Source organism: Aythya fuligula, chromosome 2 (assembly GCF_009819795.1).
Source record: "Aythya fuligula isolate bAytFul2 chromosome 2, bAytFul2.pri, whole genome shotgun sequence".
Classification (NCBI taxonomy): Eukaryota; Metazoa; Chordata; class Aves; order Anseriformes; family Anatidae; genus Aythya; species Aythya fuligula.
In genome coordinates this window covers 24,238,151-24,253,576 of record NC_045560.1, presented here as the reverse complement: position 1 = coordinate 24,253,576, position 15,426 = coordinate 24,238,151, and the positions used below count along the sequence as shown (strand labels likewise).

Here is a 15,426-nt window from a genome sequence, read left to right as displayed (position 1 = left end):
TGAGAAAATCTTTTTTTATTATTTTAGCAGCAAAGGGAGAAGAAAGGCTAAGTTTAGCGGACCCTTTTCTTTAACAACAACAAGAAAAAAAACAACTGGTGAGCTTCTTTCTTCTCTGGCCATATAGCAGATCTCTTCTTGGATTTCACACCACCAACCATACCCTGTCAGAGATCTTGAACAGTTTACATTACTTCTTTTGAAGGATTAATCTAGACCAGCCCAGAGATAAAAACCAAAATGCACAATGAATTCCTACACTGAATTCCAGCTTGTTACTGTGAACTCAACATAAGAAAAGAAAAAAGGAATCCCACACATCTTGTAGTATACACACTGCTTTCACACAGCATTTGAGTTAGTCAGAGGAATACGTAAAAGGACAAGATAGTTTTGTACAAAACCTCCATTTATTTCAGAGAAATTAAAAATATGGTATTTAATATATATAAATTTCTATTCCTCTATAAATATAGATGATCTTGTGATAATGAACAGAAATAAATGCATACCAAATTCAAATAATTTTGCATTTCAGGGTATGGTAGCCATAGATAATGTTTATGAACCTAAATACAGGCATTTGTAATATAAAAAGTTTAAAACAATACAATCAGGAGAGAAGCATTCTGCTGGTTTTCATACAGAGGACTAAATATTCAAATGCATCTGTTGAAAGTTACATTTCATTTTTAACCTTTCTTTTTCTTTTGTAACAAGAAGTACAATCCCACACACCCAGGAGAATACAAGGCAGTAGATATACTGCACACATGATACCAAATCTTTGTAGTATGTGATGTTATTACTGAACTCAAAAAAAAAAAAAAAAAAAAAAAAAAAAAAGACAGCAGAGGCTCTTTAAGGACTAACATCCCACCAGAGTACTTAGACATTCTGGTTTTCTGTTTTCCCTTCCTTTGTTTTTACTACTGAAAAAAATCATCACACCCTCATAATGTGTAATGAATTAAATGTCAATGAATTAAAATTCAGAAGAATGGCAATGGCTCAAATGCTTCCAAAATGAAGAGCCAGCTTATGGATTTAATTAAAAAAAAAAAAATCTGAATGCCGCATTTTATTCTGATGAAGCTCTCTTTACTGAGCTCATATTTCCTGATCCTGTTTGCACTGAACCCTCTGCTAACCTCAGTAAACACCAGCAGGGCAGCAAGGCGTTCCAGGTAGTTCTCCCTCAACATTTTCGTTACCAGAAGAATGTGAACATGCACAAGCTGCCCCGTGATGACAGCAGGAGCTGCAACTGACTCCCGGGTTCAGATTCACAGTCAGGCTCTATCTTTTTCCTCCAAGAACTATGCACCTTGTGACAGACAAGACCAATAATCTCATTTCTACGGGAGAACCCAGAGCGGACACCTCTCAGTTTGATGACTGGAAAATTCATTAGGTGGGTTTAAAAAAAAATAAATAATTTTTTTTTTTTTTTTTAAAAAAAAAAAGGAAGTTTGGTGTATCTACGTCCCCGTTCACCTCTGAAGCCATCCAACATGCTACAGGTGCAGACGGTATTCAACCTCAACTCCTGGCCAAAGCCAAACAAAACCTGCCAACTCTTTTTCAACTATGTGGTGCATTTAAATAAATTTAAAAAAAAAAGGAGAAAGGGCAGCCAGCAGCCAGCCCCCATTCTACAGGGCACTGCAGCGATGCTCTCCATCCAGAAAAAGGCCGGACACACCTTTGAGCAGGGCAGGCCATTGTTTTTCCCCCCTCCAAAAGAAGGGCCTGACTCGGGCGTGCAGGGCTTGGCTTTACTGGGGCTGGCCGAGGCATGGCGAAGCGCGGTCCCACAGCGTGGCCATGTCCCCACGGCGTGGCCGGGTGACTGTCCTGGCTGCCCTGTCCCCACCGTGGGGCAGGGAGGCCGTCAGGAAGCGGCGCTCCTCCCCAACCCCACCTCCACCTCCACATACCTCTGGCAGGCTGGGAGCAGCACCCAGCCCGTGTCGGGAGGCGCCCTAGGCAGTCACAGCCGCCTCAGTCCAGGCCCTGCTGCTCATGCAACTGAAACTCCAAGCAAAGCCATTACAAAACCTGTGGGGGGGAGAAGAAAGGGGGTTGTTTTGGTTTCTTTTGCCGGTAATTTTTTCCCCATCCTGCCCTACAAAATAAAAATCCAATGCCTTTTTTTTTTTTTCTCTCTTTAAAAAAAGGGGAGGGCGAGGAAGCAAAATCTGCAAACGGGTTAAAAATGTCCTAAATAATTAAAAAAGTGAGACTTTTTGTAATTTAAATACAAATATACTTACAAAATCTTACAGAGGCTATTTACATCCCTCTCCCCCAACCTTACAGTACGTTCAGTTCCTACAGGAGACAGTGAGAGAGAGGAGAGAGGAAGAAAAAAAAAAAAACAAGTCTGTCCCAAGCGCAGGAGTTTCCCACCTGACTTTTTCCTCTGCTCCCCGTTGCCTGCAGGACGACAAGCAGTCCGCAAAGTTTGAAGTTTGCTGGGGCTGGATAAGCGCGAGCATGCGGCCGGTACCGGGGCACGGCAGGCGCTCTGCGGGCAGAGCCCGGGTCCTCCGCCCGCCCGGCCCCCCGGCCGGGGGTCTCAGACGGTGGTCTCGCCCTGCTTGCTGTTGGTGAGCCTGGTGTAGAACTTCCTCCAGGAGTTCAGCGTTTTCCCCGACCAGATCCAGAAGCCCGAGGTGATGCCCACGATTAAGGTCATGAGATACTTGATCATGAAGACGGTGAAGTCAGGGCTCATGGGTGGGTGATGGCTGCTGTGGTTATTAGGACAGGGGATGGCATAGCTCTTACAGCTCTGCGTGACCCAGCTCCTTTCCCACTGTTCCCTAAAAGCTTGCTCGTAAAAATAGCAGGCAATGACGATGGTGGCCGGCACCGTGTAGAGGACGCTGAAGATGCCTATCCTCACCATGAGCTTCTCCAGCTTTTCTGTCTTGGTGCCATCGTGCTTCATGATGGTCCGGATCCTGAAGAGGGACACAAAGCCGGCCAGCAGAAAGGAGGTGCCGATGAACAGGTAGACAAATAGGGGGGCCAGCACGAAGCCCCGCAGCGCGTCCACGTTGTTGATGCCCACAAAGCAGACGCCGCTGAGGACATCCCCGTCTACCTGCCCCAGGGCCAGGATAGTGATGGTCTTGATGGCTGGCACTGCCCAGGCGGCCAGGTGGAAGTACTGGGAGTTGGCCTCGATGGCCTCGTGGCCCCACTTCATGCCGGCGGCCAGGAACCAGGTGAGGGAGAGGATGACCCACCAGATGGAGCTGGCCATGCCGAAGAAGTAGAGCATCATGAAGAGGATGGTGCAGCCCTCCCGCTTCGTGCCCTGCGCCACGGTCCGGGAGCCGTCCTCGGCGAAGCGCTCGTTGCAGACCACCCTCTCCTCCAGCAGGAAGCCGGCGATGTAGGCCACGGCCACGGCCGTGTAGCAGCCTGAGAGGAAGATGATGGGCCGCTCAGGGTAGCTGAACCGCTTCATGTCCACCAAGTAGGTGAGCACGGTGAAGAGGGTGGAGGCGCAGCAGAGCACGGACCAGATGCCGATCCAGGTGCGGGAGAAGCGCAGCTCCTCGGGCCCGAAGTACATGAGCCCGTAGAGGCGGCCGGGCTCGCAGGGCGCCCCGCAGTCCTTCTCGCCCAGGAAGCGGTAGTTCAGGTAGGAGGGCACCTTCAGCGCCCGCGGGCAGGAGAAGCGCCCGCGGGGCTCGCCGGACCCCGAGCCCCCAGCCCCGCCGCCGGCGCCCCCACGCTGGGGGTTGCTGGTCCAGCTCTCGGGGTGCAAGGCGGGCGTGGGGGTGCCTCGCTCGGAGGCGTTCTGCCCCACGCACAGCTCGCCGGCCCCGTGCACCGGGAACTTCTCGCAGCGCAGCGTGTCGGGCCACTGGAAGCCGAACTTGTTCATGAGGGCCTCGCAGCCCTGGCGGGCGCGCTCGCAGAGGGAGCGGCAGGGCGGCAGGGCCTGCTCCAGCACGGTGCAGACGGGCGCGTACATGGAGCAGAGGAAGAACTTGAGCTCGGCCGAGCACTGCACCTTGACCAGCGGGTAGAACTGGTGCACCTCCAGCCCCGCGTCCTCCTGGTTGGTGTGGCCCAGCAGGTTGGGCATGATGGTCTGGTTGTAGGCGATGTCGGTGCACAGCGGGATGGAGATGGGCTGGCAGTACCCGTGGTCCGGGATGGAGATGCCCCGCTCGCCGTTGTACTGCGGCGCGGGCGGCTGCCCCCCGGCCGGCAGCGCCGCCGCCCACAGCAGCAGCAGCGGCAGCGGCACCGGCAGCAGCCACCGGCACCGGCACCGGCACCGGCACCGGCACCGGCCGCCGCCAACTTCGCCGCCGGCCGCCGGCCCGCGCCGCTCGGCCATGCTCAGTCGCTGCCGGGCTCCCTCCGCCGCCGCCGCCGCGCCGCTCCTCCGGGCCCCGAGCTGCGGCTCATGAAGGGAGCGGCGGGCAGGGACGGGGCAGCCCCGGCCGCCACTCGCTCTGCTGCTGCTGCTCCTGCTGCTCCTGTTGCCGCTGCTGCTGCTGCCGCCCGCCCCGGCAGGCAGCGCCCGCCGCCCTCTCTCCCTCCCTCCCTCCCTCCGTGCCTCCCTCCCGCCGCCACCGCCTCCTAGCGCCGCCGCCGCCGCCCGACCATTTGTGCCGGCCCCCCGAGCCCGCGCGCCCTCCGACCGGTTTCCAGGCGCCCCGCAGTCTGCCTGCCCCGCCGGGGAGGGGCCTTGAAACCGACGCCGAAGTTTCCTGCGCGAGGGACCGGCTCCAGCGCCGCGCCCGGGGGCGGGCGCAAGGCGGCCGCGGGGCTGCCCCGCGCCGCGCACAAAGGCGGCGGGGCGGGACGGGGCGGGACGGGGCCCGGGGGGGGCCGGGCCGCTTTGAGCCCCCGCAGGGGGGGAGACGAGCTCGGAGGGGCTGGGGGAGGACCGGGGGGGGGTGTCCCGGGGAGCGCGGGCGGGCGGCACAAAGGGCGGGCGAAGCCCCTCACAAAGCGGCCGCCGCGCGCTCCCCTCAGCGCGCCCCCCGCCGCGGAGCCGCAGGGAGGGGAGAGGGGACGGGGATGGGGAGGGAGAGGGGGGACAAGTTGTGGCCGGAGGCCGGGCATCGCCCCCCGGGACGGCCGCCCTGCTGCTCCCGGCCCGGCCGGTGATCCCGAAGGGGCAGGGGGCGGCGGAGGGGTGGGAGGGGAGGCAGCAGCGGGGAGCGGTAACGGGGTCGGTGCGGGGCTTGCACCGAGGGGATGCGGTGGTTGCAGCAACTTGGGCCGTGTGAGAGCTGAGCCGCCTCAGAAACACGCAGCTGGTGGTGTGAGGCGGCCAAAACCCACCTCCCTCCCTCCTTCCCTCCCTCCAGAGACATCGTGCGGATCTCGCTGCTCAGTTATTGTCAGTATTTCACCTACGTGTCCCTCCTACAGCCTCTACATTTCTAGCCTAAAACACAAAACTACCACAAAAATGGGGCTCCCGGCCCCTCTTCCCCCATCTGCCCAACGCGCAGCTTTTTGAGCTTAATTTAAGGTGAATGCTGCGTGACTTGAAGTACCTCCCGGCAGGTTTTTTTAAAGTGCTCGCTGTGTCCTGAGAAAGGGGGGTCTTGCCAAGTGAATGGGCACACAGTAATTGCCAACAATGGCCAGTTCTTTTCGGCGTGTCGAAGGCGCGTCCGCTGGTGGAGGATGGCCGTTCTGTTGGTTCTCCCAAAGTGCGCAGCCTGGAAAAATGGTGGAGGCTGAGCGGGGGGTTTACTGGGCTCGCTGGAATTCAAGAAGAATGATAAACTGTGCTCCTGGAGGTGAGGAGGATCCTCGCACGTTTTCTAAACACGCAGTAACCCAGCCTCTGTGTCATGGACGTGAATGTCCTCGTATTTGTCTGACTCTTAATGCTGCCTTTCAGAGCAGAACCAGGCATGAAACTTCCCTGGCCAGCTGTCTTGGTTCTCTGTGGCATGCTACCAGCCTCTTCGCTTTATGGGCTAATGGGCTGCAAAAATCCATTAGGAATAAGACAAGCCTAGCGTGTACTTCTAGCTGTCACAGGTGGCAAGGGTTAATAAAAGACATCCGTATTTCTTGGATAGCTGAAGATAAAATTTGGGCCTGCTATTTAGGCCACTTTCTTTCTCCCAGCAGTGCTGTCCCACATTCAAACTAATTAAGAGCAAGATCTGTGCTGTGTAACGACTGCCGGAGCAGGATCATGTTTAGAAATTGCCCAGCCTTATATATGTTGATTGCTGATGTCCTCATTTACTGAGGTTCATTGAGTTCTGTCAAGAGCTCTCTTCTCTGAGGACTGTAGTTCAAAAGTGATGAGTACAAATGCTGTCTTTTTCCATCTCCTGCTGAAAAAGGTTTGATTCCTCATGTAACATATTTACTGTTTTAATCTAGAGATTTTCCTCCTCACGTCTGCCTCAGTAATTAAAATTACCAACGCCATCCTAGCACAAAACCTAATTTATATTCAGCCCTAAATGATAGTATTGTTTTCCTATTCATTCTAAAATAATTGAACACTGAATCTTTGGAAATGAACGGATAGTATGCACACTCTTTCACAGAGAACATAAGCGTGAATTTCCAGCCAGTGTCAGGAAGACTCTGTGGATTTCCACATGTGGTTTCCACACCTGGGGATGCATCACAGAATCCAGGAAAGGCAGTTAAGACATGCAAGTCCATCCTCAGTTGGCTTAAATTCTCTCTACAGGGGTCTGCATTTGAAATATTTATGAAATGCTCAGTTCTCAAACACAGGGAAAAAATACACTGAAAAGTCACTAAGTTAGTGTGTGCAACAAGCCAGAAGTGTATTCCAGTAATAGGATCAGTGCAGACGGGACAAGATTTGTATGGAAGGGAAAATAGACAAATTTGGGGGTTTATAAACCATTTTTGCTGTTTTGAAGAAGTAGCTACAACACTAAATACAACTTGGGAACAACTGCTTAGAGCTCAGATATGGATATATCAGGGAGACCAGCTTAGAAAGGAGAAGTAGAAGCTGGAACAGATGGGATGTTGGGGGGGGGGGGGGGGGGGAGAAGAACAAGGACTGAGAGCTGTTAAGTTCCTAGGACTTGATGGTTTTAACTGTTTAATGATTTTTCACCTAACAGAAGATTTCCTGTGTGGAAAGAATCTTCCCAGAAGCACTTGTCCTACATTTCAAGCACCCCAAAACACAAAACTCATAATTAGGAACATTATTCTCTGTGGCCCAAAACAGCAGGTCCATTTAAACCCTGTCTGAGCAAGAAACAGAAAACATGTTGATGCCTATCTGCTACTACTGCAACAAATACCCCCTGCCACCAACCCATCAGCATCCTCTGATATTCCCTTTGTAGTTCCAGGAATGTAATGTACTTTGTCCTGTGCATCATCATGCTGTCAGTGAGTGAAAGTTTCCCACAAAACAAAAACATTCTGCTCCTGCTACCATCACCCACTTCTCTCTCTCAAACAACAGGCCATCAGGTAATTGTCTCTCCTTTTTGCTTAGCTTATAAGTGCCATTCTTCCTCCCACCCACCTGTATGATTAACAGCCTCTCTATTCTGCAGATACCACCTTCTTCCTTTGCAAGCTGGCTTAATACCTTTAGGAAATCTTACCTGAAATTAGTAAATCTTAAGCAGTCATTCTTAAGTGAAAGCTGCAGCTTGCATTTGTAACCTGAAGAAAAGCTTATAGCAAAAGCCAAGATACTGCTCCTTCTGTATTATTACCTACTACTCCAGTCCTGCACATCACATCCACAGGAGAATATCACTGTGTATGTCTTGTTCCTGAAGTGTTCTTGAAGTAGGTATTCACCAGGAGTGACTTAGAGAGAGGAAACAGGACTGGATGCTACCTTTGCTTGGTTCAGAACAACAGTCATCATGTTTTTACGCAGGCGTATTGAGTCTTTGTTGAAGGCCAGGCACTCTTCCCCTTTGCCATGGAAGTTCCATGATAAAAGAAGTGAAAACTTAGACATTAAAGTCATACCTTAAAATGAATTTAAGCTTTTTTACTTCAAAACAAAGTCCTATTGTTAATTAGAGTTGCCACCAGAGGAAATTAGGAGCTTGGCAGGAGGGAGGAGTACCAGATTTCGTCCTCAACCCTCCGTGTGACTAGGCTTCAGAACTAGGATGATAAAACACTGGAATTTTGCTTTCTGCCTATTGTAGGTGCTTATGGTCTCCATCTTGCATTGGTTCTATCCCAGTTGCATCGTCACTATGCTGCTGTCAGCAGGGTGCTTTTTTGTGCTTTTTTACTTGTTATAAGGAGGGGAATGAAAACATAAATATTTGGGGAAAAACAGAAAGAACCATGAAGCTGTCAAATTATTAATTTAATTATGGGAAGAAATGAAGAAAAAAGTAGTTACACTATTTTCTTGTTTTCCTCTAAGTGATTGGCAGAAATAGGATAGAGTAAAAGTTTCCACAGCATTTAAAGAAAACTTATTTTTCTAGAGGAAATTGTTCAGCTTTATATCACAGACCTATGCTACATACAGCCAGAAATGCAATACAACCACAGACTGTATGTGTGGTAAGGTTAGTGGCCACCCAAATGAATGAAGTCTAAAGACAGATGATTACATAAATGTATGTTTGTCCACTAAATAAAAGCAAAAGATATACTCAGCTAACTACCTTTTAAGTTGATGATTTGAATTTCAAATGAGGGCTTAGAAGTGTGGTCATCCTAGTATGATGTGGCAAGTTAAATGTTGAATGATTTTTGTTTGATGCTGAGCATGAATCTTGCCTGATAAAAACAGTTAAGATTTTTTTGATTCACATTCATGAAACCTCTCAGAGTGACCTAGGGGATTCCAAGTGAAACAGTACAGTTCCACAGTTTCAGGTACGTCTCATTACAGCATCTCTCTCCTCAGTGCTGGCAACACATATCACATCAAGCCCTCACTGTGCACAGACAAGGATGCTTGCTGGAGAATCAGTATGAACAATGTAAATGCAGTGAAATGAAGGACAGGTAATTACAGTGTCATACACCTGGAATTGTAACATAAAACAGGGTTCCTCCTTCCATTGCCATATTAAAGCTACCTTATATTTCTGATGATAAAATCCTTAATCCAGGTAATACAGACTCTGTAAACTAAGTTGTGTGATCCTCAAAGTTGACACAGAGATCTACAGACCAAAATTCTGGAGAAAAATTATCTAGGCAAGACTCCCAAGCAGCTTTTACAGTTGCATAGTAAGATATATTTCACTTTGCAACATGCCAATGACATAGCCATCTTCCCCAAGGCCATGAGCCATAGCATCTCATAGATTTAGTCTTGCCAGAAGAATAAAATCCTGAAAATTTAAAAGCCTACCTTGAACATTGACTGTTTCTTGGAACATCTAGGAGGCTCTTGGAAACATGCCCGTGCTGACAGAAATAACAAACACATGCAGTAACTGGCAGAGAAAATCGGTAGGAGCTGAACACGAGCCCTAGGTGATGGTGCTGCCAGAGTACTTACTGCAGCGAAGCATCTCTTGGCTCTACAGCCAAGTGCCCAGAAAGTCTTTGCAGTGCAGAGGCAGTGGTTATTAACAGGCATTTGACAAGATATAAAGTAATTCTCTTACCAGCAGCTGGCCCAGGTCATCTTATCCTCAGATTTCTCCCAGATGCCTCTATATGTGCCTTTTATTAATTGGCTGTGTTAGTTTGTGATTGTCAATTTAGGTAAAAATTGTACTGTATTTGTACTTGGGGGTTGTGGAATGGGAGAAAGAGAGTGGAAATGCAGCTCTAGCACTAAAGTCGGTGGTAATTTACTCCTGCTGTGTGACACCTATTGTAACCCAAACTAGCATGGGCTAGGAATAAAGAGCAATCTCTGACTAGCACTTGTGTAAATCAGACCCCCGTAACAGTGATTTTGTGTGCTCTAAAGAGGCACAAGGAGAAACGCTAGGCACAGTCAGAGCGGTCTACAAAGAGTCTCTTCCTCCCAATACCCACAGCATTTTTTCCTTAACACTGTTTATTCAAGATAGATTGAGTATGTGGAGATTTGATTTTGTTTTCTTTTCTGTTCAGAAGAAATGTAGATGATCCCTTGCAAATTAAAGCCGCATGTTGCCTGCCTTTCCTGACATGTTCTGCGTCTGGGCGAGAGGCTCAGGGGCTGCTCTCTGCTGCTGCAAGAAGTTTTCCGGAGAACGAGACAAAGTCAGAGCTCTTAAAAGGGCAATTGCAGAGCACAGCTCGTTTTGTTCAGAGCAAATGCGAATATTTTTACTCTCTTGTCGTTTCTCTTTCTTAGGTGAATTCTCCTACAGTTGCGTACAGCGTCTGAGAACAGCACAGTCTCTCCCTTGTTCCTTGCACACAGAGATGCTGATTTAAGGGCCTGAGCCTGCAATCCTTACTCCCAAGAGTGGACCTGCTGCTTTCATCGACGCTGGGGCAGTGAGAAGAGCTTTAAAAGGCTGGGATGCAAGGAGGAATTACATGATCAGTTTTAACTACTTTTCCACACTGCTTTTGCCATGCTTTAAGTACCATTCTTTTAATGAAATTACTCCCTATTTACACCGATGCGAATGAACTTAAGACCATATTTTCTGAATTAGTATTTCAAGATACACAAATGTAAAAGGTTTGTGTGTGAGGTCGGGGGATAGAGCAGAGGAAAGATTTTCTTCTTTGTCTTTTAGGTGTGCATGCATTTTCCATGAATGTTACTGAGAGAATGAGCAGGATGAGGTCAGAGCCGGGAGTAATTCACAGCCTGCCTCTGCCTTTATCCATGGAATGTGGCTTGGTACAGACTAGAAGAGAATCTCAACTTTCAGTTTAAAAGAAATCTTTTGGGCTTTTGCTTTACTTTGGAAAGATAGTTTTAAATATTTAACCAGTGTAAACAGAGGCAAACTGCCCAGAAAGATTGAAAAGTCCGAGCCACTAGGATCTGCTTGTAAGCATTTATTCTCCCCTGAATACATTTTTCTCCATATAAGAGGAGTCAGCTGTATTTTGAAGTGAATTCTTTTCAGAAACTTTGGGCTGGTTTTGTGAAAGGAATTTTCCTCAGGATAGAGAAGAGCAGTTTTCTAGGCCTTCCCCCAGTTCTGCAGCTGGCTTTTCCAGTTAGAATTTCATCTGATCCTGGCTGCACAGCCACTGCTTGACACGCCAGCACCTCCAGGAGTATTTAGGATATCACACATGGGCCCCATATAAACCATCCTTAGCCTGATTCCATGGTGTTCAAGGAGGAGAAAAAGAAACACTTCAGAAAGTCTCACAGTTCATGGCAGTGAATGTTACCTAAAGGATGATGAGGTCTAACTCTCTTGTCACGGGTGGTCATTCTGTACAGCCCCCATGTGCAATCACAACATACAGTCCAAACGCAAAGCATTCAAGCCTCTCATCCTCCAGTGCCTCTATCAGAACATTAAGCCATTGCACATCAATGTGCATCTGGACTCTTTCCTTCTAGATTTCATGGTAACTCTGTTTTCCATAGTGAACAACCTAATTGTATATTTTTTTAGTGGATTTGGATTTGCCTGTGGAAACCCACACATTTGCTATTTGCAGGAACGATTAATGTAATTTTAGGAACTTTCATACTGCACTGCTAGCATTAAGAAAACTATCACATAGTTCCCAGCATGGTAGGCTAACAGGACAAGCCACGTCATCTCAGTGTCCCAAGCGTTGTGTTCCCCTCTGGCTGAATGCAGGATCTGAATCAAGTTTTTTGTTCCATGCCTCAGACTTGGATCCAAGTTGCCCTCAGCTAGGGCAACTGCTGGCTGTATTACTCTCTAACATCCAGAAGATTCTGGTCTGCTTCTGCACCTCTGTATTTTCAGAGGAAAACACCTTTTTCCCACTGGTATTGTTACTGGAATACCACTTTTTTTGGGGGGGTATTCCAGTAACAGCACTGCAAGGGAAAGTCCATCCTTACATACTCTACTGGGAAAGTGAGGCAGATGAGGAATTCTTGTTTGTTCTTCAAGTCTGGACACTCATGAGGAATGATGTACATAAGAATAAGAGCACTGGACGGAAAGTGGGGGAGGGAAAAGAAGGATTTTCTACATCATGACTCATGTGTTATCCTCAATTATTTTTGCATTTATTAAAATTCAAGAAGCACTTTACTGATGTGAGTCTTTCAGATGTTTTCTGTTGCTCTGCCATTTTCTCTAGATAGACAAAGACATAGTATTTCTGCAAAGCCATTGATATTTTATATTTCTATTTATATGTTTTTGTGATTGTATAGCTTCTTGGATACATCTTGTCTTTTAAAATGTGCAGATTCTGATTAAAATATGTTAATATAATGTTTGCTTAAAGGTCTGTAATAGGATGCACTGTGCCTGCATGTACATCCTTCCAAATACATATGTAACTGCAGTTTAGAGTTGGAAGTCGAGATCTTCCTTTTGGAGGAGAAAGACTGGCAGCAGGTTATCCTGAACTTTATCTATACCACTGCCACAACAAGCAACAGGGTTTGCTAAATGGGTTTTGGAAGCACCATTTCATTTCTTCTTACACATGATGCATCGGTGGCTTCCAAGTTGCATGATAAAAACATTTCACTGTTGATTTGCAGTAAAAGTTCCATAGGCTGCTGTGAGACCACAGCCTTGAACCCCTGTCTCTGGGATATGCCAGCCAGTATTATTTCTGCCATTAAAAACGTGTGTTCCCACATGAAGTGTGACATAGCAGCAGATTTAAAGATGCTTCAAATCTAAGCAAGCCTAATTCTGAGACAATGCAGCACTCAGAATGCCAAGGAAAGGATGTTTCTTAAACCTAATTGTTTTGCCATGTCTACTTTGCCACTTTTTTTTTTTTTTTTTTTTTTTCCTTTTGAAATGCTCAGCACTAGGGATATGGAGCTTAAAGGCTTGTCTGTTTCGGAAAAAAAGTGCCAATATTAAACTAACCCCCTGTGTAGACACTCTTATTTCAGTTTAAAAGTGCCTTTCATGGAATTAGCAAGTTGATTCCTTGCTGACATAAGCTTAATCAATATGAAGCACTCAGGCTGATGCAAATTTATCTCCATGATGGGGTTGCACCAATTTCTCTAGATCTCTTTCAAAAACCATTTAGTTAAATCGGTTGTTTCTTCAAATGGACAAGTACGCACTCATTGAAGATGTGCAGGACAACATTGTTGTGGGCTAAAAAATGAATTGTTTTAGTAATATGTAAATAAATCTTTGCTTTTGTACAGTGCTGCCCATTAGAGTTCATTAAGCTGCAGATATCAATAAACTTGGAGCAGCTTCTCATCGGTGTTCTTAATCCCCATTTTCTAAATGCAGGAACTTAAACACAGAGAAACAAAGCGTGTTTCCAAGGTCAGGGAAAAAAAGTGTACGGTAAAGCCAGAGAGAAAATGGAGGCACATAGTTTTAAAAAGAGGTCAAGGGACCTTTCAGGGACCTTATACTTAAAAGGTGCTGGTGCCCATGCTTTCTGGTAATTGGCCCTTTAAAGTCAACTCACCAGAGCTGGACTGATATATCCCAGAATAACTAGTCTGTAATCTCTCATTTGAGTTTTGTAAATACAAGACTGACTTCTTCTTTCTGAATGATGATCCGCCCTTGTAATAAAATCACCACCTCAATAAATATTTATTTCTAGTGGTATCCTCATTTAGCTATAAATATAGACACTCTAATCTCAAATTCTGAGGCAAAAAGGATATTCTACCACTTGTTATGGCTATGCCAAGTATATTTTTTCTAGAGATAAACATTTCAAATATTACTCTCTGAGCAGGGCTTTTTAGACTAGGAAGAGGAACACAATGACAGTATTTATATAGTATTATCATCCATTTCTGGAAAAATGGTCATGGTCCAAACAACCATTCCATCTGCTCTGTATTAAAGCAAGTTTATTAGTCTGAAGTCCTGTAAGTGATGGTTCTGGTCACAAACTAAACCATCCATTAGCTCTGTTGGAAAAAAAAGATGACAAAGTCAGGTCTGATGAGCTTGAACTGATCTCCTCAGATCAGGCCTAGGTTCAGATGAAGAGAATAATGCTATGGTACAAACGATTGAAAAGTAACTGTGCAGTACAAATTGTGCAGTACAGATGCTGTATTCAATTAATGCAATTAAAAAAGGGAAGCTTGAGAAAAAAGCAGTTTAAAAATATTTGCAGATCTGTCAAGTCTTCCTGTGCCCCTGCTCCCAAAGCACCCAGACACATCGTCACCTCAAAATCTCTAACGTATTTGTTCTGAAAGATAAAAGCACTGCTCGGTCTTCATTTTGGAGAGGGAAATCTAAGGCAGAAAGAGATGAAAATGGCCTGTTCAAAGTCAGGTAGGAAGTCTGTGTTAGCAAAGGGAATTTAACCTAAAGCTAGCACACACAATTCTTTTTCCTTAGGCCTATTTTTCCTGCCCAGAAAGCTTTGGAGGGTTGTGAATCACAATTGTTTTAAAGTCCCTGATGGTCCCACATTTCATCCCACTCCCACAATCCCAACCCCTGCTGCGTGCTGCAGCACTGCCGGGTGACTCGAAGAAGCAGAGCAGTGCACTGCCCCGGATTAAGGCTTTACACTAAACCTAGTGCCCTTCCTGCTGCACCAGTTCCCTTCTCCAGCTCTGGGCTAGTGCAGGGGGCTGGTGCCAGCAGAGGGGAAGGGGAAGGCATGAGCTGGAAGCTGGGAGGGGATGGCTCCAACCAGCAAGAGCTAAAGCTTTAGTGGGTTCATGAAAGTGGGCGATAATGAAGCTGCAGTTTGGGCTGCACCTTCAGAAAGGAAATATAGTCATTAGTTATTCTGAATTGAAAAATAAATAAACAAATCTGGACTGACACTGAGGTGATAAATATGGGGAGCAATCCCTCTGTTTTTTCTTCCAGTACTGCAGATGAAAGCGGCAGGTTGAGGGGGACCTGGGAGTGGAAAAGGAGTGGAGTCACCTTGATGCTGACTGCCCTGAAAAGAGAGGTAACAGGACTGGAGGCCATCATTTATCACCTCTCCCCCGCTGTGTATGGCAGGGCTCTTTAGAATGGATTTATTTAAAGTCACAGTCTTGGTCTGTAGCCAGGCTATCACCTATAACTGTATTCTCTCATAGTAGCATGCAAGCTTCTTAATGTATCTTCTCTTATCTTAAAAACAATCAATATGACAGATGGAAGTCCTGACTAAGCATTTTTATATTCATTTACTTGCTTTGCTGCCAGTTTCCTCACCCTACCTCCCTTGTAGGCTCTAACTAACAAATGTTGCTCTCGGCATGCTGTTGTCGATAGCCATTTAAATACCCACCAGGCTGTGTAGGCAGCACAGACATTGCTGGTTAATAGGGAGGGAAGCCCCAAGGACAGGGCTGTGTAGCAGACCTGCCATCTCCACTGATCCAGGTAGCAGAGCACTGCT

At 47.0% G+C, this 15,426-nt stretch overlaps 1 protein-coding gene and 1 long non-coding RNA gene across 2 annotated transcripts; one reads left to right on the top strand and one right to left on the bottom strand.

The window, feature by feature from the left end:
* Positions 1 to 1,457: 1,457 nt before the first annotated feature.
* FZD1 (frizzled class receptor 1) lies at positions 1,458 to 4,366 on the bottom strand. Its single transcript, XM_032182500.1, has 2 exons — positions 2,413 to 4,366; positions 1,458 to 2,061 (listed from the first exon to the last, which is right to left on the bottom strand). The coding sequence occupies exon 1, from the start codon at positions 4,364 to 4,366 to the stop codon at positions 2,582 to 2,584; it is 1,785 nt and encodes a 594-aa protein (XP_032038391.1). The 3' UTR covers positions 1,458 to 2,061; positions 2,413 to 2,581.
* LOC116486343 lies at positions 3,344 to 12,149 on the top strand. The gene is made up of 2 exons (XR_004252943.1): positions 3,344 to 3,490; positions 10,295 to 12,149. It is a non-coding gene; the product is annotated as an uncharacterized LOC116486343 (long non-coding RNA).
* Positions 12,150 to 15,426: the final 3,277 nt, after the last annotated feature.

Excerpts from the sequence above, each read along its gene's own strand:
- FZD1 (XM_032182500.1), bottom strand. The coding sequence starts at position 4,366 with ATGGCCGAGCGGCGCGGGCCGGCGGCCGGCGGCGAAGTTGGCGGCGGC.